We start from the raw sequence: 21,864 nt of genomic DNA on the forward strand, positions 1-21,864 counted from the left end.
ACCTGGTTTACGTGGGACATGAGTTTTTCTACGCGCAATGCCTAGGAGCGAATAGAGGCCAGAATTGAGGGAAAACAAAGTCACATACCACGTGAGACTTTCCACATCCAACGTGAGCTATCCAGAGAGAATTGAATCAAGATTTGGGCTTCTACGTACGACGTGAATCCTTCACGTGCCACGTGAGATTGTTAGCCACTCTTAAGGACTTTAACTTAGCCACCAAAACCTCCAATTTCTCATCACTTGTGTAGTTATTAATCAAAAGCTCAACAAAGGCCCACCAATCACAGCATTAATTGAGGATTTATAAAAAGAAAAATATGGAAAGCTTGGCTGGAGGAAAATATTAATTAGTAGATTTGATTTTATTTTAAATTTGATTCTGTTTTAGTTTGAATTTGAATTCCTTTCAGGGTTAGTATTTAAAAGGAGAAGGGAGATGTTTTGAGGGATCATCTCTTCTTCTCTTCTTCGATACTTTTTATCTTTCATAATTTTAGGATTTTTCTGAAGACATGAGCAACTAATTCTCTTTGGTTAATGTTAGGAGTTCTATTGATTCCTATGAATTAATGTTTTAGCTTTTCTACCTTTGATTAATGTATTGATATTTTCTTTAGAAAAAGTTTTCACTCTTCATCCAAAAGGGTTTTAATGTGTTGGGAAATAATTATTTTATGATTTTAGTTCTTTTAACTTCTTGTAAAAGTTGATTAATTGAATTGAGTTTGAAAACCAATTCTCACATCTCTTAAGTTTTGAAAATATCTTGATATGTGACATCGAATCAACTAGGGGAGATTCTTATGAATTGTATGGCGGATAAATCAGGGAAGGTGCTTTAACTCTTTTCTTAAGTAATTGACTAAGGGATTAGCGATTAATTATGTTAAAGAGAAATTAAATCACTAAAAGATTAGGGTTTGATTACCAATTATTTGCCATGGATGTATCTTTGCATGATCAAGGTGGGAAGTAAAAAATATTAATCCGGAAGTTTTAACATCTCTAAAACCTTAACTCATTTAATTATATTATCTTTCAATACTCAATGTTTGCTTTTGTTACATTGTTGTTTATGTTAGAGTTTTCAAAACCTTAAATTATGACTATCTAACTAGAATAATTGATTGACTAGTTTTCAAGGAGGGCTTAAGGAGGACATCATGAGTACTGGGCTCCATTAGAGATTCGGAGATTTTTCGAATTGGTGAATAAGGCAAGAGTTGTAGAGGACTATGTCAAGAAGATGGCTTTGGCGAGAGATACTCATGGTGGTACCAGTAACAGAGGTCGTGGGAAGTGTCTTCCACCAAGAGGCGAAAACTTTAAGAAGGGTGGACGTGCCCCTCAGCATCTTCAGGGTCAAGGAAACTTTAAAAGAACTACCTATGACCAATTTCACCAGGCGAGAGGAAGAGGTTTATGTTTTAATTGTGGACTACCTAGACACTTGCTAAGGATTGCACTCATGGGAGGTGAGCAACTTCAAGAACACCATTTTCTTCATCAATTGGTAAAAAAGCATCTCCAGTAATATCCTACATCATAGTTTTTCTTTTATTGTATTGTGGAGTTTTTCTTGAAAAAAGACGAAGATTAGTGTGGACAAATACTAAATTTTCTGCACGTTTAGGCTTTAACTTGTTTCTTTTTAGGAAATGGGTAAAAGAATAAGTGTTCCAATTCCTTTCACAACAAGAAGATGAAAATGGTTGCAGACTTGTTTATTTGATCTTAGATATTCATATAAAGTGATTAGTATACACAACCAAGAATGAAACCATAGAAAAACATAAACAGAACAAAAAATTAAACTATGGAAAAACATCTCTCTTACTTGGAATGGAGTAGGCAGACGACCGGAGAGGTGATGAACAGCCAGCAAGCACTAGTGAATAGGAAGCAACGATGACGAGCATGACGGAAGTGGTAGCGACGACCAGAGTTGTGGAAATTGACAACTAACACTCATACGACGACGACGACCAGAAGTGACAGCAACGATCGGAGGTGGTGGCAAACCGGTAGTGACAAGGAGAGGGTGAGTGGGTGTAGAGCCAAAGAAGGTGGGACGGTGGAAGGAGAAAATTTAAAGACTTAGGTTTTACCATTTCACTTTTGTAAAAGCTAAATATCACTAAAGTTTATCTTTTAGACTATCTCATGTGTGTTTGGGCCGTGTCCAACAATTTTTTTTGGTTTTTTTGAACAGAACACATTTGAACACAGAAAATTTGTGTGTCTGAAATGTGTCCAATACGCCGACATAACAACTCAACGAAGTATCTGTCATAACTTATTTGAGTTGAAATTGATTTTGACATAAAATAATAAAATAAAATTTGATCTAAATTATTTTAAATATTGGGATTGAATTCAATTTCTAATTTCAAGGGATTTTCAAACAATAGGTGATAGACAAATAAGGAAAGAAATTAATACGAGGCTGATCGATGGACCTAGGTAATAAACGAACGGTTTATTCTCATGTTTTCATCTAGGTTTTCCCAAATCCTTATGCTCCCTCAAAATCCAACGGTCCACATCTAGGGATCTTGTCCCTTCTTCAAAGCATTCATTCTTATCCATATCACAACAACAAAAGCATAAAACAACGCCTACCCTTGCAGACACACCCTCGCAACTTCTCATCTCCACAAGCCCCTCCACAAAACTCTTGGAAATTCGAATTTGACCCCGAAAAGCACACGAATTCGTTTTTACCGTCGTCTCCTTAGGGTCTTTCTTCTGTGTGTGTGCCCCCTTTGAAAATCAAACACGGAGGCTCTGAATTAAAAGCCCCACGACGCGACATAGCGAGAGGAGAGAGAAAATTGAGAGATGAGAGAGAAACTAGAGAGGCGGTGCCTGTGAGGGTTGTTTTTTGTTCGATTTGGGGAAAAATAAACCCACCGGAAACATCATAATCATAAATATCCTCTTTGCTTGCATTAAGATCTCTCGTTATTTCAGATTGGATCTTTTTATTTTCTTGTTTTTTATTTCCGCGTTCTTCTTGTTGTCGTCGTCAATCTCGAGAATTTCTATGAATTTTGGTTCCTCACAGAAGAAGAAAGAATGACGGGGCTTCCCAGGGTTCGTGATCACGCATCGCTTCCATCCTCATCGTCTCATAAATCTAATAGCAGGCAAGGATTTACAATTTTTTTTCTGTGGTGATTATCGCCGTCCTCCTTTTCGCATCGGTTTGCTTTTGCTTAGATTTTTTTTGTTTGCTTTTAGTCAAATTGGGCTTTGATTTTTCAATTAACCCATGAGACGGAACGGAATTCGGGATTCTGAATTCTTGGGTTCCTTGATTTGGATGAAAATTTGAGAAAATTTGCATTTTTTGTCATTATTGATTGCCGCTCTGTCTTTGTTTTGTGCCTGTGCCGTTTTTGGATAATTCTAGGTATTGGGAGTTTTGGAACAATGTAATGTTGTAGTTGTGATTTGAGTCAGCTGAAATTCTGCCTGATGTGCGTGTTTTTAGTTGTTTCTGGCTGCTATTTAGTTTTCTAGCTGGATCTTGAAGTGTGAAATTAACTGGGTGCTGAGATCGATAATAGTAATGTGTGATTGTAGTATGGATATTGGCTATAGACAATTGGGTGATTGGAAGCAGATTGAATGACTTCAGTTGATCACAAATAATTGGCCGTATGGTTGTTTCCTAGGGTGTTTATGCATTATCTGGAGAAGATTAAAGAATACAATATTTTGTCAAAATTTTCTTACTTCTATTGAAATATCATGTCATGTCCGCAAACACTGTGCTTTGCATTGGTATGAATTGCTGATGCTGAATATCAACCCAACCACTTCATATTGGATATGAAGTCTAATACTTATCTCTAAAACATTTCTGTCATTTGATGTGTCCAAATTCATCAGTGGTAGCAACGTATTTAGTTTGCTAGTGCGGAGAGAGATCTCGCCTAGAACGAAACACGTGGCAAAATGGAACTGGGGAGAAGCATCTAAATCAAAATCTGGTTCTAGTTCCCGTCCTAAAAATGAAGTAGCAAGAGATGCTAGGCGTGGTCTCCTATCATGGTACTCGTAGTTCTTCAATCTAAAAGTTAATGAATTTCTTTTGCACTCTTCATGGAAGGTCAATTTTGTGGACCAACATATCTAACAATGTTAATCAGGGTTGAAGCCGAGTCATTGCGGCATTTGTCAGCCAAGTATTGCCCTTTGTTGCCTCCCCCAAGGTCTACTATTGCAGCAGCATTTAGTTCAGATGGAAAAGTGCTTGCATCAACACAGTAAGTTATAACTAGTTCATCTGTTTACCAAATTTAATTTAAGACTCTGTTGTGATTGAATTTGTTTGTTTGTCATGTACAGCGGTGACCACACAGTAAAGATAATTGATTGTGAAACTGGGAGTTGCTTAAAGGTGCTAATTGGTCATAGACGGACGCCTTGGGTGGTAAGCTTGTAATCTGGCTTTTCATAGTCATTTATTGGATCTATGTCTTTAATTTCTTTTGGTGCTTATTGTATAAAATGAATCCTCTAGCATGAATTTTGATAATGTATGCATTTAGGAAGTGACAATTCTATGGAATTCAGCACCAAGTTTTCATTATTATCCATCAAAACCATGGGCTGCTGTTCAAATTGTGTGGTTTTCTAATTGCTTACAGAATATTGTATCCTAAACTTGTATTTGAATAATTTGTTCAAGTGGTTAGTAGTTGTTAGTTTGAAGTCAAATTTCCTTCTAAGGTCGAATTGCATTTATATATGCAAGCACTAGTATACATGCAATGCTTGCTTAGTGCAGACGCAAATTGATGGTTTTGTCAATTCAATGATAGATGCTTTTATTTTGCTTGATGTGGAATTTTTGTGTGTGACCAATTTATGGCCTATCCTTCTACAATAAGGTTTACATTTAGGATGCACTGCTGTATATTCTCCAATTTTAATTATGTGCTTCCTGCAGGTTAGGTTCCATCCATTGCATCCACAAATACTTGCTAGTGGTAGCTTGGATCAAGTAGTTCGTTTATGGGACGCTAACACATCAGAGTGCATAATATCTCATCATTTCTGTACGCTTACTGTGAATGTTTTTTTTTTTTTTACTTCTTTTTGGTTGTTCTTTTTCTCTTAATTTATTGTATTGTCTCTCATGTGAATTAATTGGGTGTATGTTACAGATCGACCCATTGCATCCATTGCTTTTCATGCCAAGGGGGAAATAATTGCCGTTGCATCAGGACACAAGGTATGATCTTTTTCCTCTTTAATTTCCTATGTTCCCATCTATAATGAGTTTTTGCACGGTTTCCTTGCAAGCCGTCCCCCTGAAGTTGTTGCATTCTGTTCTGGAATACCTTGTCAGCTGTATATATGGCACTATAATAAGAAAGGTGAAGCAGCATCACCCGTGTTTGTGTTGAAGACAAGGCGCTCACTACGAGCCGTGCATTTTCACCCACATGCTGCACCATATCTCTTAACTGCCGAGGTGAATGAACTGACATATTTGGTTGCTTAGATACGTATGCTACTCAGTGTATTAATTTAGGATTTTTCTTGTTTTAACATGTTTGAGTTGCTTGCTAGGTCAATGATCTAGATTCCTCAGATTCATCAATGACAGAGGCAACATCACTTGGCTATTTACAATATCCCCCGCCTGCTGTTTTCGTCACAAATATTCATCCCAAGGAAAATGCTAGTTTATCAAGTGAACTACCCTACGTGTCATTACCTTTCCTCTTCATGCCACCATATCCTGTAGATGAGTCAAGACCAGAAGTCCTGCACATTAGTCCCGATGTTGGCTCCAGTAGCATGCAAATTGAATCTTCTGCGACAGGGCAGTTTCAAACGGACCCACATGCAACCGAGCAATACAATACTACAGTGTCTCCCATGGAAACATTCTCCGAGATGCCCACTAGCTCTCAAACTGGTACAGAATATCAAGCTCATGCTACTTTCTCAAATGGAATGGGTATTGGAATCAGTAACCTCAGAATGGATGGTATGGACACTGATGAAACTGAACGTGCTGAAGGATCCCAACATGGAAACTATACAAATGCCTATTCTCTTAATGGGGTGTTACATGGATTGTCTAGACAAAATAACAATCGTGAGGTTCTTCCAGAGTTTGGTCAATTTCCTCAGTTCTTTCCTGCAAGAGACCCAAGTGGATGGGAGCTACCTTTTCTGCAAGGATGGTTAATGGGTCAAAGCCAAGTTGGTGGTCCCTCAATGCTTCCTAACATGGGTGTTAGTCGTGACAGTGTAGGCCAACATATTGGTTCTTCCACATTGAGCTCTAACCATCCCACTTCTAATGCAGATATAGGAATGTCGTCTGGCATTGCCATCCCTGGATCTTCTGTTAGATCAGGTTTACGGAATCATTTTTCACAATACCGTATACCTGTATCTGAATCTGGAAATCTTGCTAGCTCTGCTAGTACCCCACATGATGGGTCTGATATCCAAACCATTATAAGTCGAATCCAGTCAGAACTTGCCACGTCAATGACTGCTGTGACGGCTGCAGAGTTGCCTTGCACCGTGAAGTTAAGAGTATGGTCGCATGACATAAAAAATCCCTGTGCTCCATTAAATGCTGACAGATGCCGTCTGACTATACCGCATGCTGTCCTTTGCAGGTTTGTATTTCCTCCAACATGTGGTAAATATATATGTCGAAGTTAATTGCTGTGTTTTCTGGTTTTTTGTTTTTCTTTTTAACGGGGCCTCTTTTAATCATTAGGAACTTAATATTTCACAGCAATGTTATCAAACTTAAATTTTAGGAACTTAATATTTCACAGCAATGTTATCAAACTCAAATTTTAAGTACCCAAAAAAAATTACTTAATCTTTTCACCAGAAATATCTGGACTTCCGAGTTAAATGGTACTTATATTTTCAATTCATGATTGTGTTTGTAGTGAAATGGGTGCCCATTTTTCGCCGTGTGGTAGATTCTTAGCTGCCTGTGTTGCATGTATGCTCCCACATATAGAAGCTGAACCTGGATTGCAAACGCCAGTACAGCAAGAGCCTGGTATTGCAACATCACCAACTCGTCATCCAATATCAGCACACCAAGTAATGTACGAGCTGCGGATATATTCCTTAGAGGAGGCAACGTATGGTTCACTTTCTTCAATTATTGCTTCCAAGCTTTCTCTATATTTCTTGCACATTCAAGTCAGTCCATTAAATTTCAACATAATTTTGTCATCTGCTTTTGTCAAATAGATTTGGAATGGTGCTTGCTTCACGAGCAATCAGAGCCGCACACTGTCTGACGTCAATTCAGGTTAGTTGGTTACTTTATCATGTTTCTAATGTATTTTTCATAATCTATAAATGTAGACAGGTTTCTTGTCAGCTATTTAATTGAATTATGGTATAGATTGGTACTGCATTTTTTGACAGCTGGGGAGGGGTAGATTGTGTGGCTTTCAATTGTCACCATGACATTAGTATTTCTCATCTCTACTGCCTTTTTTACATCCTTGTGTTCATGATAATTGTTAAGTTTTCAACATTCTCTATGCACCTGTACGTCTGGTTTGATATCGGTGTTGTGTGCACAAATAGATGGGCCACTTCTTCCTGATGTGTTTTTGCACAAAATGTATTTCTTTATTGTTTTGTTTAAGTGTATTCTTACATGTGAATTTCTTTAAATATTAGTTACTTCTGTCACTTGAGTTGATTAACTAAAGTTTGGAATGCCTTTATATCATGGAGTAAAATTTATGCAATTGCTTTTCCTTGTGTAGTTCTCACCTACGTCTGAGCACATACTACTTGCCTATGGTCGACGTCATGGTTCTCTTCTTAAAAGCATTGTAATTGATGGAGAAACGACGTTACCTATATATACAGTATTAGAGGTAAAATGCGTTTCCACTCATCTCAGTCTATAGGCTTTTTTTCTCATCTGAGTTGCTTCCAATTATGAAATACCCAATTCACCAATTGTTGCAGTCCATAGCTTGCTTATGAAGTGACCATTGTTTTGGTACATAAAATTTATATTTTACCTTTTCTGGGACCATCCTGAAGTCTCAACTCTGCTCAATTTATGGACCGATACAGATTGATGCTAGTTATCCTATATTCCCCTTATTTGTTAAAATCATTTTAAATATGAAATTCATTCTCTGAATTTGCTTTGTCTATTAGGTATATAGAGTGTCGGATATGGAACTTGTTAGGGTGCTTCCTAGTGCAGAAGATGAGGTTAATGTGGCTTGCTTTCATCCTTTTGCTGGGGGAGGATTAGTTTATGGAACAAAGGTATGCATTTGCTGGGGAGATCAATGTAGTATGCTTTCATTTGCATTTTTTTTCCGATAACATTTTTTGTGGTTTCAGGAAGGAAAGCTTAGGATCCTCCAGTATGATGGTGCTCATGCTGCGAATGGCACGGGACCGAGTTACTTTCCTGATGAGACCATCATTGGAATCAGTCAATGAGCAAGGTTATATATTACTTCCTTTAGGGATTGTAGTGCTAATTAGACGCCTACAAGAGTCATGTACACTTTGCCATTTTCGATTGAGTTTTTGCGTTTTATGGATATAAATGTTTGATGGGAACTAAATTAATGTCAGATTACACTATTACAGTTATGCATGATTTCCATAACTGCCGATTCTAACACAATATTCTTAAAAAAAAACATCATTTTTGTTGGTCAGGTCGAACAGCCATCACTGTCTTACTTCTGTTTTGAAAATGAATTAAAATGTTTGAAGTCCAAAATGTTTTTAATTAGGAAATCCTCAACCAATTATTTTCATTATATTCTCCAATAAGTACAAGTCAATATTTGGTCATCCCTTCCCTTTCTTGGATTGATATAAGATTGTTGATTACTTTAGGTTTACTTTTCCGTTTTGGTTACAAATACTGAATACATATGGAAGCCTAAAAACTATATAGTAATTGGTTTTTGCACGATTGGGTTGCATGACTGCATCCTTTTCAGGGGTTGAAAAGTGGGTTTTTCTATGTAGTTTGAAAGATATGGTCTGATGTGTGCTTCATTTAGTTAGAACATGCTAGAATGTTTTAGACAGAATTAGGTTAAACAGGGATCAGTTGGACACTGCTACCTAATATTGTTTGCTTTTGGCTCAACCACTCAACTGAGTAACATAATTGGAAATAATGATCCTTACTTCTTTCTTCTTGCATTGTCTTCTCATGTCTTCAAGCGTATTCTGATGACCTTATTTATATCAGTAAATTTCACAAACATATTTGGTTTTCTTTTCATAGCAACTCCTTTTATATTAATGCGCATTTGGATCACAATAATTGACATTTGTTTTATTTATCCTTACAAAGTTACTATATGATTGTAGGTTTAGACATGTCATCGGAGATTAAATTCAGCATCCGGCTTCCATCATCTGTACTACTCAGATGGTAAGCCTTCTACCCTAACTTCCTCATTCGTTCATTTGCATTCATGTTAATATAAAGGGTAAAATACTGATTTAATGTCTAATGTTTGGGTTAAGTCCTAGTTTCGTTCCAATGTTTGAAATATCTATCTGTCCCAAACATCTTGTTTTATTTTTATTTTAGTCCTCTGGTTAAATATTTTTTAACCCCCCTCTAAAAATACTCATTTTCTCCATTATCATCTTATAACAATCATAATTGTGGTGACTGGTGGTAGTTGTAGTGATTTTCTGGTAGAAAAAAAAAAATAATTTTGACCAAAAGTGAAAAATAGGATAAAATAAAATGTTTGGGACAAAAATAAGACGTTTCAAATGTTGGAAACAAAAGTAGGACTTAGCTTTAGATATGAAAGCAGTATTTCACCCGATTAAAGCTCAACCTCTTGAGGGATATACTTTCCATAGAATTGTCCTTCCTTTGATTTGCCGAAGTTTTGAAATATGTCTTATTCCATTCAGCTGTCTCTGCTGGTGATAATACTACACATTTGTTAAGACTATGTTGAATGCTGAGCAGTGAGCAAATGCAACCTGGCGCTGGAGTTTCCAATCTTCCTTGCTAATACAAATGTATATTTTTGTATTATCCATGTATGAATATGTACTAATATTAATCCGTTGTTAGTTTGTATTTCTTCTCTTTTCCCCTTTTTCTCTTTGGTCCTCCTCCTTCCAGCCCATAACTGAGGCTTTTTTCATTTCTTACATCTGTGGAACAAATTTAGTGGTACCCCTCCCCCAAAAAAATGGACTATTTTGTCCTTTGGGTAATCCTAAAGCTGTAGTATAATGGTGCCATGCATTTGGGTATTTTACCATTTCTCAAATTAGCTTAGCAAATATTTGAAGCTTAGTGAGTTAATATCCACTTTGTGTGATAGGTGAGAGAAGTAAATCCTAATTATTTGTTCATGGTATACACTTGCACAAAGAAATACGTAACATTATAAATATTCATGTGACTGGCATGTTAGATTAATTAATCTAGGTTTGTTCTTGCACAAATTAGTATTTCTCCAGATAGATATATACGTGATGGTAAAATAATATTTGACAAGGACATGGCTTGGCAAGCGTTTTATGAATTATTATCAGATAATAGAAGTGGTGGATGAAGTACGGCACACGGTGCCCTAGTTCTAGTTGCCCTTTTCCTCTTCATTGGGGAAAAAATTGTTCTCTTCATCTTGGGTATAATGGGTCAACCCTAAAAATTGAATACCTAAATCTTAAACCATATAAAATGAATTCTAACCTTACCCTGAATGAACAACCCTAAACCCCCTAAAAGAAAACCTACCTACATTACCACTATGTTTGTGTTTGGTTGGAGAGAAAAAGAGAGAAAAGAAAAAGGATGAAAAGAAAATGAATAGAAAGTGGTATTTTTCCCTTGTTTGAATTGTGGGTTCGATTAAAAAAAAATTCTTTATATCACAAGTAAAAAAACAAAAAATAAAATGTTATATTTTTTGTATTTCTAATGTTACTGTTAGTTATATTATTATTAACAATTATTAATATAAACTTAGTTTATATATTATATTATTATAATAGAGATTCATATTTAAACATATTAGATAATTAATTTAAATTAAATATATAAAATTATAATATTTATTAAATATAAATAAATAAAAATATTTATACTTTATTTTATAATAAGAATATTAATATAATTTTATACTGTTATAATTTTTTTATTTTTTTTCATCTAACAAAATAAATATTTTTTATTTTCTTTTCATCAGTTCTTTTTTCATTCAAATAATACACAAATATTTTTTTTATTTTTGTTATAACCAAACAAAGTATATGGGATCTCTGTGTACGGTGGGTGTAGGATCTAGGTGAGTTGATTGAATATGTAAAAAAAAATATGTTAGAAGAGTAAAAATGTCATTTTTTTAAAAAGTATTTATTGTATTAAAATTTAAAAGATATATAAAACTAAAAAACATTTCATTATAACTTTGTTACCCAAATCCTTTAAGAAACACAAAGGAAAAGTGAGAAAAAAAAGAGATATAAGGACAAAAAAGAACACAGGGAGTGGAAAGGGGCATGTGCGAGTCGTTTTCTGATCTAACAAAATCTACAGAACGCGTGTACTTTCTGCACATCCGGGGTATATTCCATTTCCACCGCACTCTCTCATATGATGCTTCTCTTAATATTTTAGGGTGCCTTTGCTTTGTATTTTTATTTTTTTATTTTTTTAATATTTTTTGTTTTTCAAATTTTGTGACCGATAGATAAAACAAAAGTTAAAAAAAAAACTATTTTATTATTTTTTATTGTTTTTACTTTCTTTTGATAAAATTTAAAAAATAAAAAATATTAAAAATAAAAATAAAAAATAAAAACGTAAACCAAATACACTTTTAAATTTTAAATCATTAATTCTTCGATTGTTATATGATTTAATATACTTAATTAAATTACTAACAAGTAATAGTTTAAATGACATAATCTCTTCATATTCATCTAAAAGTCGTAGTTCGAGTTTCCTTTATCTTTGATAAAAGAAAATTTGTTTAATTAAACAATTATTTAATAATTTTTAATTATTAATTTTATATAAAAAAATTGTACGTTAATTTTTATTATAAAATAATTAATCGAATAAAAAGAGAATTTAATCATTGTTAATTTTATAATTTATAGTGTATGTAAATTTTATTAATTAAAAAATAATTAAATTGTTATGTTTTTATTTTTGTAAAAATGTCCTTTTTTTAAGTTAAGAATAAGATTTAAATTCGTAATTTTTTAGGTAAGTAGAAAGATGATATCATTTGAGTTATAAATTGTTGACAGAAATTTATTTTTTAAAATTATAAGATTTTTGTTTTTTTACAAAACAGCATCAAGTAAAAATTGAAAACATAAAAAACTAATATTAATGATCTAATTGCATTGTTGATTATAATTTATAAATAATCAGAATAATATTCAGAGGAGTATTACATGCATCATATTTGTTATATCTTTTGTGTTAAAAATAAATAATAAAAAATAAAAATGAAAATTTACTTTTATATTATAAAATAAATATATGTAAAAAATAGAAAAAAAAAACATGTGCAACAGATTTTTAGTGTGGGCATAATGATTAATGAACGCCTTGATAGAGGGGTAGTTGGGAAAAATAAAGAAAAAGAAGTAAAATATATATATATATATAAAAAAATAAAGGGAGAGAGTGGAATGGGTCGTGGTCATCAGATGATGGAAGAGGACAGAGAGTCAGAGAGTGACACACACATGGTGTCCTCATCATTCATTATTCCCCTTCCATTCTAGATTCTACTATTCAAAATTTCAAATCCTCATCATTATTATGAACAAAATTGTATATCATGTTTAAGAAACCCTAGTCAATTTAATTATTTATTATCGAATGGTGAGTCCATCATAGATTTGCCATCTGTTAATTAATTTTATTAACAGGAATGCACTATAAAGTTTTGGTTTTTGAAATTAGCCAGTTGAGCTGGTTTACTTTTTAAATTTTTTAAGAATTAAATTTTAAAATAATTCCTGAATTTGTATTCGAATTTATTTAAAATAATTTTTGAATTTAATAATGAGTTCTACTAACGAGCTAATAAAATATTTGTATAATGTGTATAATAGATTATATGAGTTATAAAATAAATATCACTTATAATATCCAGAATAACTATCTGAATACTAGGAATAATAAACATCTTATGTCAAACTCTTGACCTTTAAAATCTAAAGTTCTAATATAATATTACGATACCACTCATAGCAGTTTCTAAAATAATTTTCGTCTATTCTTATTATTGAAAAAGACTAAAATGAGATCGTTTTGTATTAAAAAAAAAAAACTCTAACCCTACTCTATCGCACTCAACACTCAACACTCAACACTACTCTCTCACTCACAACAGGAGAGACAAGCTTTCCTCAACCCTCTCTGTCGCCACCTCTCTCACCGGCCTCCATCTCCAAAACACACCCAACCAGATGGAACTTTAGTTACAACCCGATATCACATCCCCCTGCTTCAGATGAACTTAGGCGCTGCTCGTTGGTTGATGGTGAGGCATTGCGATAACGTTTAAAGCTCCGCTGGCCGCTGCTGCTATCTCCTCCTCCACTCTAACCTCACAATTTCACCGTTATCCTAGGTCTCGTCATATTTTTTTTGCATTGCCCTCCTTCCCTCTACTACATCGATCTCCGCCTGAAGCTCTGCCACATTTTTTTTTTGTGACTTCCACAATTTTTACTGAAGAGAGATGATGCTATCCCAAGGAGCTTTTTTGCCCGATTTTGTCTATAGCGTCACTCGATCTGCTCGCCGTCTACGCTCTTCTCTTGTCTCCTTTTTGTTTTCTTGTGCCTCCCTCTTCTCTTCTCTAGCCCGGTTCTCTTTCTCTCTTGTGATTGTTGCTATTTAAGTTGATGATGTTTGCTATTTAAGACAAAGGCGAGGCGTAATGGCGGAAACGAGAGATGGTAGTGACAGAGAAAGGTAGATCAATAGATTGGAAGTTGCAGAGACAAAAGAGAGAGAGAGAGAGAAAGAAGAGGAGGAGAAAGGAGAGAGTCGATGGTAGGGTGAAGTGTGGTTTCTTGATGTGGTGATGATGATGTCGGGAGTGGTGGCTGTTGGGGAAAGGTGATGGTGGTGTGTGGTGGTGCTGTGATGAATGATGGTGTGAGTGGTAAAGAAAGAAAGGAAAGGACAAAAATTATTTTAGAGACTATTATGAATTTTGGAGACAAATTTAAATAATTATTAATTTCAGAGATTACTTTGTGAATCGAGTACAAGTTTATAGCTACTTTAAAATTTAACTTTTTTTTTAATGATTATAATTTAATCTTTTAAATTTAAAAAATTACACTAATATAACTTTTATGTATTTTTTTATCACCAGAGCTCAATCGTTAATGGTGCCGACTAAATATCCTTTAAATTTACTCTTTAAACAGCTTTTTATTACACTAATTTAAAAGATTAAAAAAACATATTTAAATAAATTTAATATTTTTTAATTTAAAATACAAATTCAAAAATTAGTTTAAGAAAAATTTATTCTTTAAACAATTTTTTATTACACTAATTTAAAAGATTAAAACAAACACATTTAAATAAATTTAATAATTTTTAATTTAAAATACAAATTCAAAAACTAGTTTGAGAAAAACTAAAATTCAACAGTTTAATTTTAAATCTTTTAAACCCTAACACATTTTAAAACACCCCTCTTTAAATATCTCAAAACACATATTTCACTCCATTAAACATTTTATCCGCTTGTAAAAGCTACATCTGCAGTACCTACACTCCTCTTTTGTTGCCGCGCTCCTCCCTTATGCTAAACTCCTTCCATGCCCTGCTGCGTTCCTCACCGCCTGCACTCTTCCCTCGTTGCACTCCTCCCTCGAACCGTGCTTTTCCGTCATGTCGTGCTCTTTTTTTGTCTCGTGTTCCTCTCATTTTCGTCGCGCTCCAATTTTCTATCGGAATTTAGATGTATAATGCCGTCTTCATCTTTTTCGCCTCCTCTAATAAAAAATTCTATCTTTCTAATATACATTTTTGTTTGTATTTGGAGAAAAAACTGTATTTTTGTAAGAATAATTTTGAAACTATCACCTAAATAAACATAATAACTATTATTTTTACACTTGATAGTATCTATTTTTTTATGATTTTTAATAATTTTGGACGTGTTTACAAAATTTTTAGTTTATTATTTATTATTTTAGATGTGATGCGTTTACTTAATTTTATCAAAAAAGTTATATTTTTAAATGTATTTTAAAAATACTTTATTGATTATTTATTATTTTAGATGCGTACCTAACAATACTTAATGAAAAAAAAAAGAGAATTTTATAAAGGCAAGTGTATATAAGAAGATATAGATTTGTGTTTAATTGGTTTGGGATATTTTTTTAAAAAAAAAAAAGTGTTTTTAACTTTCCAAGATAAAATAACTAACAAGAACTATAAAGTTTTAAAATGAGAGAAAATTAAGGGATATAAAAATTAAACTAAATCTCACTAGATACGATTTTTTAAAAAATCGAAAAATTAATAATTAAAAAATTATTTTAATTAAATTATTAGATTTAAAGGCGGTTTAAAGAATGATATTTTAGAGGATGAAATAACATTTTTCTCTTATTTTGCATTGCAATTTTTATTAACTCTATCAGTTCTATGTTATGATTTTTTGGTAGTTTTTTAATCATGGAATCATGCCCTTAATTATTTTCTATGACTATAACAACTTGAAAATTATATAAATTTTCTTTTCCCTATTTTGTAAAACAAATATATTTTTAGTTAATTAATTGAAAAGCAAGTCACTACGTATAAAACAAACATTTTTTAGTTAACTAATCGATTATTACCATTATATTAGAGAAGAAATTACGAATTTGAATTTTACAGCAATTTCATTAGCTTGTGTACTGGAGTTCAATCGCATCTTTTTTGTGTGCTCTTGATATGATGAACTTGGATGTAGTTGTTAGATTGCGGTTTAAAAGTACAAAGAAGAAGGCAGTGATAATAAGAAATATATTCATCCTAATTTTATGCTATTACTGAAAGTTTTCAATTGCTTTCTCTTGTTTTTTGTATTGTTCCTCGATCTCCCTCTAATTTAAAGTTTTATGTGTAATCAATTTTTATGATTTTATAGATAGATGATCATATCATGAGTCAAAGAATAGATTTATGGACTAAAATTTGTTTACTAAAACTTGTTATTTACTGGATGAATTCTTTTAATATATACAAATGATTTTTTTGGGAGAGTGTATAGTGATAAATAAATTATTCGGGTCATTGTATGCTTTTAGGATCTTTGAACACACACTTTATATTAAAGATATTTAAATACAAATCATATATTAAAGCTGAAAGCAGAAGAGGAAAAGTAAATGAATGATGTTTTAATACATAGAATATTCAATTCATCATCATGAATAAGTTTGTGCTTCAAACTGCACATGCTTCCAATTTTAACTTAGGAACCATATATGGTTAATGGTTTAGTTGCCATTAGCACCATTGCCACTTATATGTTGCCTCACTTTGAATTTCAACATGTATTCATGTAGCATTGATGACGATTGTTTTAAGCGATAAACATGTCAGTCTCTTCTTATAAATATTGTTTTTTCAGTCTACTTCTCAAATTGACTTGTCTAAGGATTATTTCTTGCCAAGTTATGAAGATGTAATGTTCATAATTTTGAATTTGCAAATATTGTACTTTTTTTGTTTTGTTCAATTGTGTTTATGTCTTGACTCTCATTTTTTTATATTTTGAACGGTACTATTTGTTCCAATTATCTCTTTTTTTAAGGTAGCATTTGTTTTGAGGTATTAAGATAGAGACTAGGAGACTGAAACTCAGTATTATGTTTGTTGGTTCAGAGACTGGTACTAAAATTTTTGTCTCTGTTCCCAAAATTTCAGTATTTCAGTACCTCTAAAAAATAGAGACACAGGAGACTAAAATTTTTAGAGATGGAGACTGAAACTTTAATAATATTTTATACCTAAAATACTTTTATTTCAATTAATTAATTTTAATTTTATCCTTTGTACAAATTAAATTAGAATTTCATTCTTATTTCAATTTTTGTCTCCCATTTTGCACTAAACAGAATACTGTGATTTATTTCAATCTCTGTCTCTTAGTTCTATCTCTCAGTCTCAGTCTTTTCATCTCTGTCTCTCCACCAAACGCTATCTAAGGTATTATTATTTTTTGACTGGAACCATGGTGCAGGTTCCTCTTGTAACTAATAGATAAAATTGAAATTGAATCAGATCAAAAGCTCTCCAAAGTACTCTTGAGAAAATACAGAAAGCTTAAAGGACATGGTTGTGCTTTTAAGATATATCTCTTAGTTTAGAGTTATTGTTTTTCTATATAAATTTTAAATTTAGATTGTAAATCTTAGTCTATATTTTCTATAAATTTAAATATAATTCTTGAAAGAAGACATAAAAAGTAACTCTAGACAATTTTTTTACTAAATTGTGTTAAGGACAGAGAAACCTTGAGTAATAATGTGAGTCACTAATCTTAGAGTTAAGAAATTGATTTTTTTTATTAATATTTTTAAATTAAAGTTGATATGACAAGGACATTTCTTAATATATATTTTTTAATAAAAAATAATAACAGTTTGAAACTTAAAAAAAAACATTATTTTTTTAATTTAATGATTAAGAGAATAATATTCAAGAAGACAAATAATTTTTATTTTTGACATTACACTTGGTGTGTGAGCATATAAATAATAAATAATAGAAAGATAAATAATTGAGGTTTACACATTCTATTATTGTATAAAAAAATAGATCTTTTGCTGTGAAAGATAATGAAATTTTTTTATAATAATTAGTTTTCACTATAATTTGATTCTTTTTCAATTTGTTATATTTTTATTTTTTATATTTTGGATGGAAGATTGCGGTAATAAAGTAAGTTAAAAACCTTTATGAAGAAGGTTAAACACTTCTAAAATATTGGAATAGTAAAAAAAATTAATTGGTTAATTTTAAGAGCTCTATACATATATGTTCATTTTAATTGAATGATAATTTAAAATATTTAAAAAAAAAGAAATAAAGTAGTTTTTGAAGCGTGCAAACATGATTGAAAGTTTGAATTTATGATAAAAGAATTCTTATTTTGAATATGTTTTAATATTTGTTTTAATCTAAATTATATTCTGAATTTGGTTAGATATATATATTAATTATGGTTTAAAACATTTTTTGCACAACATATATATAAACAAAAGCAATGTAGAATAATTATTGTTGATTTTATTTTGTAGGTTTATGATATTTGTGTAGATGAAAGTGATTGGAAGTATAAATAAATTTTAGAATGTAACGTATGAATAGTTAAAAAAAAAAAAGGGAAAATTTCATTCCCCTCCTCTGCGAGATGTTAAAATGACACTCCCCTCCCCTCTATTTTATAAATGTACATCCTCCTCCCTTCTAACTTTTAAAAAATTTCCTCTTTAATCTATTTTAAACTTTTTGTGTTAACTAATGTTAACTTTATCCATTCTTTAAGAAAAAAAAATTATTTTTTAAAAAAATACCCATTAACAAAAATTTTATTTTTTATTATTATATTTTTTTACTAAAATATTTTTTAATAAATTATTTTTTATTGATTAAATTGTATTTTTTTAAAAATTTAATAATTATATTATTTTTTTCCTAAAATATCCTTCAATAATTTTTTAATTATTAAATTATAATTTTACCAAAATTTTCGTTAACGATTTTTTTATATTTTACTATTAATTTTTTGATATCTATATATATTATTTTAACATTAAATAAAAAATTTTAGTAAGATTATTTTTCAATATCAATATATATTAATTGTTATATATATTAACAGTGGTAAAAAATTTTTATTTAATGTTAAAATAATATATATTGATATCAAAAAAATTAATAGTAAAATATAAAAGTAATTGTTCATAAAAATTTTGGTAAAATCATAATTTAATAAATAAAATATTATTGAAGGATAGATATCTTAGAAAAAAATAATTTAATTATTAATTTTTGTAAAAGTATTTTAATAAAAATACAATTCAATTAATAAAAAATAATTTATTAAAAGGTATTTTAGTAAGTAAAATTTAATGATAAAAAATAAAATTTTTGTTAATGGATATTTTTTCAAAAAATAATTTATTTTTTCTTAAAAAATGGATAAAGTTAACACAAAAAGTTTAAAATAGATTAAAGAGGAGGTTTTTTAAAAGTTAGAAGGAAGGGGAATGTACATTTATAAAATAGAGGGGATGAGAGTGTCATTTTAACATCTCACAGGGGAGAGGAGTGGAATTTTCCCAAAAAAAAAGTACTTACTACAAATCTACAATAGCTGATGGTGTGAAAGTGTGCAGCTGTGATATCTATTTTTACAAATTGGAATCAAAGTTGTGTTGTTTAAATAAAAATCTGTCTAATAACAAAAGCACTAAAGATAATTTTTTTTATAATTTGTGCGATTAAATAGGCAATATCAAAGATACTCCAAGCAGTAAATATAATGTCAGAAATTAAATAATTAGACACTAGAATTTTAATATGGGAAAACTTTTAAAAGAGTGACAAAAAATTTACGGGACCTAATCCAAAAAATCTTTCACTATCAAAATAATGGGTACATGATCAGTCTTTCTAGTGACATTAGGACATCTCAATAATCAACAAAATATATCAACAAAACTGATAGAATCAACATAAACCTTCCACAAAAGTGGGTATCTCAAATCAGTCAAAAAAGAAGGCAATAAAACTAACAAGTTATATCCTAATATTCATGTCTACACTAGGAATAACATACTAAATTTTCATAAAAAATGGAGCGAATTTACCAGTTTAATCAAATAAAAAAAGCATGCTTTTTTTCCTCAATTTTCTTCTTCTCTTCGGCGCCGAAGCCCTGCTTTGTTTCTTTTTTTTTTTTATTTCAAATGAGAGTCTCTCTTCTCAATCTCTCTCGGGCTTTAAGCCACTCTTTCTTTTATTTATTTTTTGTTTTTTTTTCTACAGTTGTGTGGGACCTATTTAAAATTGGAAACTCACCAACAAATCTCTCTCTCACCAATTCAAGTAAAAATAGACTGCTTTACCAAACTCGTCTTCTCTTTGCAGGAATCAAACTTTACTACAGGTAAACTCTTAGTCATTATATCTGAACTATTGTCATCAGTATGGATCTTCTCAAGTGCATCTGACTTCATTTCAAGCGCTTGACATATCCAATGATACCTCACCTTTATGTGCTTCGATCTGAAATGAAACGTCGGATTCTTGCTGAGATGCATAGCACTCTGATTGTCTCGAAATAACACAAATTGCTCTTGATTGATGCCTAACTCTTGTAGAAATTTCTTCATCCATAAGAGTTCCTTAGAAGTTTCAACAACAAAAATGTATTATGCCTCTGTAGTAGACAAAGCAACACATTTCTGAAATCGAGATTGCCACGACACAGCTTCCCCTGCAAAAGTCATCATATAACTAGAAGTAGACTTTCTTGAATCAAGATCTTCAGCCATATCTGCATCTGTGTAACTATCCAATACAGGTTGGTCACTTCCAAAGCATAAACAAACTCTGGAAGTGCCATTAAGGTATCTGAGAATCCACTTTACTGCTTGCCAGTATTCCTTGCCAAGATTAAAGAGAAACCGACTAACAATTCCAACAGCATGAGCAATATCTGGCTTGGTGCAAATCATAACATACATCAAACTGCCAACTGCAGATGCATACGGAATCTTCTTCATTTCTACTTTTTTTTCTCATTTGTAGGACATTGCCGCGAACTCAACTTAAAATGACTAACAACTGGAGTACTAGTAAATTTAGAATTACTCATGCTAAATCTCTTTAAAACCTTCTCAAATTTACGTTTTAATGCATAGAAGCACTATATAATATTAAAGCATTTTCTTTTATGGTATGCTTAACCTATGCTCTTGGCATAGAATAGCAAAACCCTAAGACTTCGTTTGGATAGAAAAAAGAAAATGAAAAGAAAGAAAATAATAGAAAAGAAAATAGAAAGAAAAGTAAAGTTATTTATGTATTATTTCAAAGAAGAGAAAATATGAAAAGAAAATAAAAAAAATATTTTTTTTGTTTGAATAAAAAAAAAGTGAAAAAAATAATTATGGTATACACAATGACGGATCCAGAAATTTTAAACAGTGGGGGCAAATATATAGCATATAAAAATAATAAAAAATTTTTATAAATATATTAAAATATATAAAAAAATAAATAATATAAAAATATTAAACATTAAATAATTTTTATTTATTTATTATCAATATTAATATAATGATAAATAATAATATAGTTATTAAATTTATCTTTTTATAAACTAAATATAATAATAATAATAATAAATGAAACTAATCAAGATATAAATAAATTATCTTTTAATCAATAATGAAAGAAAACATATTTTTTATGAATTATGTATGATAAATAGTATCTTAAAAAAAATTATGCATCAAATTTCTCATATTCTCATATGTTTTATAGATTATTTAATAATTATTTAATTATTTAATAAAAGAAAGACCAAAAATTAATCTCAAATAATAATAATAATAGAGTTAATTATTTAGATAGATAAAAGTACAAAATACATTAATATTTTAATTGATTTTTATTTTAATTTATGTATGAGAATTAATTATCAAAATAAATATTCAATATAAAATTTTTCAATTTAGTAAATATTAAAGTGAAGTAGAAAAAAATCAGAAATATAACCGTCAACTAAATAAATTCATTAATTAAATAAT

At 30.8% G+C, this 21,864-nt stretch overlaps 1 protein-coding gene across 1 annotated transcript; it reads left to right on the forward strand.

The window, feature by feature from the left end:
* Nucleotides 1-2,672: 2,672 nt before the first annotated feature.
* LOC130933002 (uncharacterized) lies at nt 2,673-10,120 on the forward strand. Its single transcript, XM_057862486.1, has 15 exons — nt 2,673-3,155; nt 3,904-4,065; nt 4,164-4,280; nt 4,363-4,447; nt 4,967-5,075; nt 5,184-5,251; nt 5,369-5,494; nt 5,593-6,662; nt 6,948-7,148; nt 7,261-7,321; nt 7,791-7,904; nt 8,197-8,310; nt 8,389-8,495; nt 9,385-9,448; nt 9,949-10,120. The coding sequence occupies exons 1-13, from the start codon at nt 3,085-3,087 to the stop codon at nt 8,488-8,490; spliced, it is 2,400 nt and encodes a 799-aa protein (XP_057718469.1). The 5' UTR covers nt 2,673-3,084; the 3' UTR covers nt 8,491-8,495; nt 9,385-9,448; nt 9,949-10,120.
* Nucleotides 10,121-21,864: the final 11,744 nt, after the last annotated feature.

This window comes from Arachis stenosperma, chromosome 6 (assembly GCF_014773155.1).
Source record: "Arachis stenosperma cultivar V10309 chromosome 6, arast.V10309.gnm1.PFL2, whole genome shotgun sequence".
Taxonomy (NCBI): domain Eukaryota; kingdom Viridiplantae; phylum Streptophyta; class Magnoliopsida; order Fabales; family Fabaceae; genus Arachis; species Arachis stenosperma.

What these genes read in the sequence shown, in the direction of transcription:
- LOC130933002 (XM_057862486.1), top strand. Translation starts at nt 3,085, where the DNA reads ATGACGGGGCTTCCCAGGGTTCGTGATCACGCATCGCTTCCATCCTCA. An exon ending in CCGCATGCTGTCCTTTGCAG is followed by an intron (nt 6,663 to 6,947) that starts GTTTGTATTTCC and finishes TTGTGTTTGTAG; the next exon opens with TGAAATGGGTGCCCATTTTT. An exon ending in ACTGTCTGACGTCAATTCAG is followed by an intron (nt 7,322 to 7,790) that starts GTTAGTTGGTTA and finishes TTCCTTGTGTAG; the next exon opens with TTCTCACCTACGTCTGAGCA.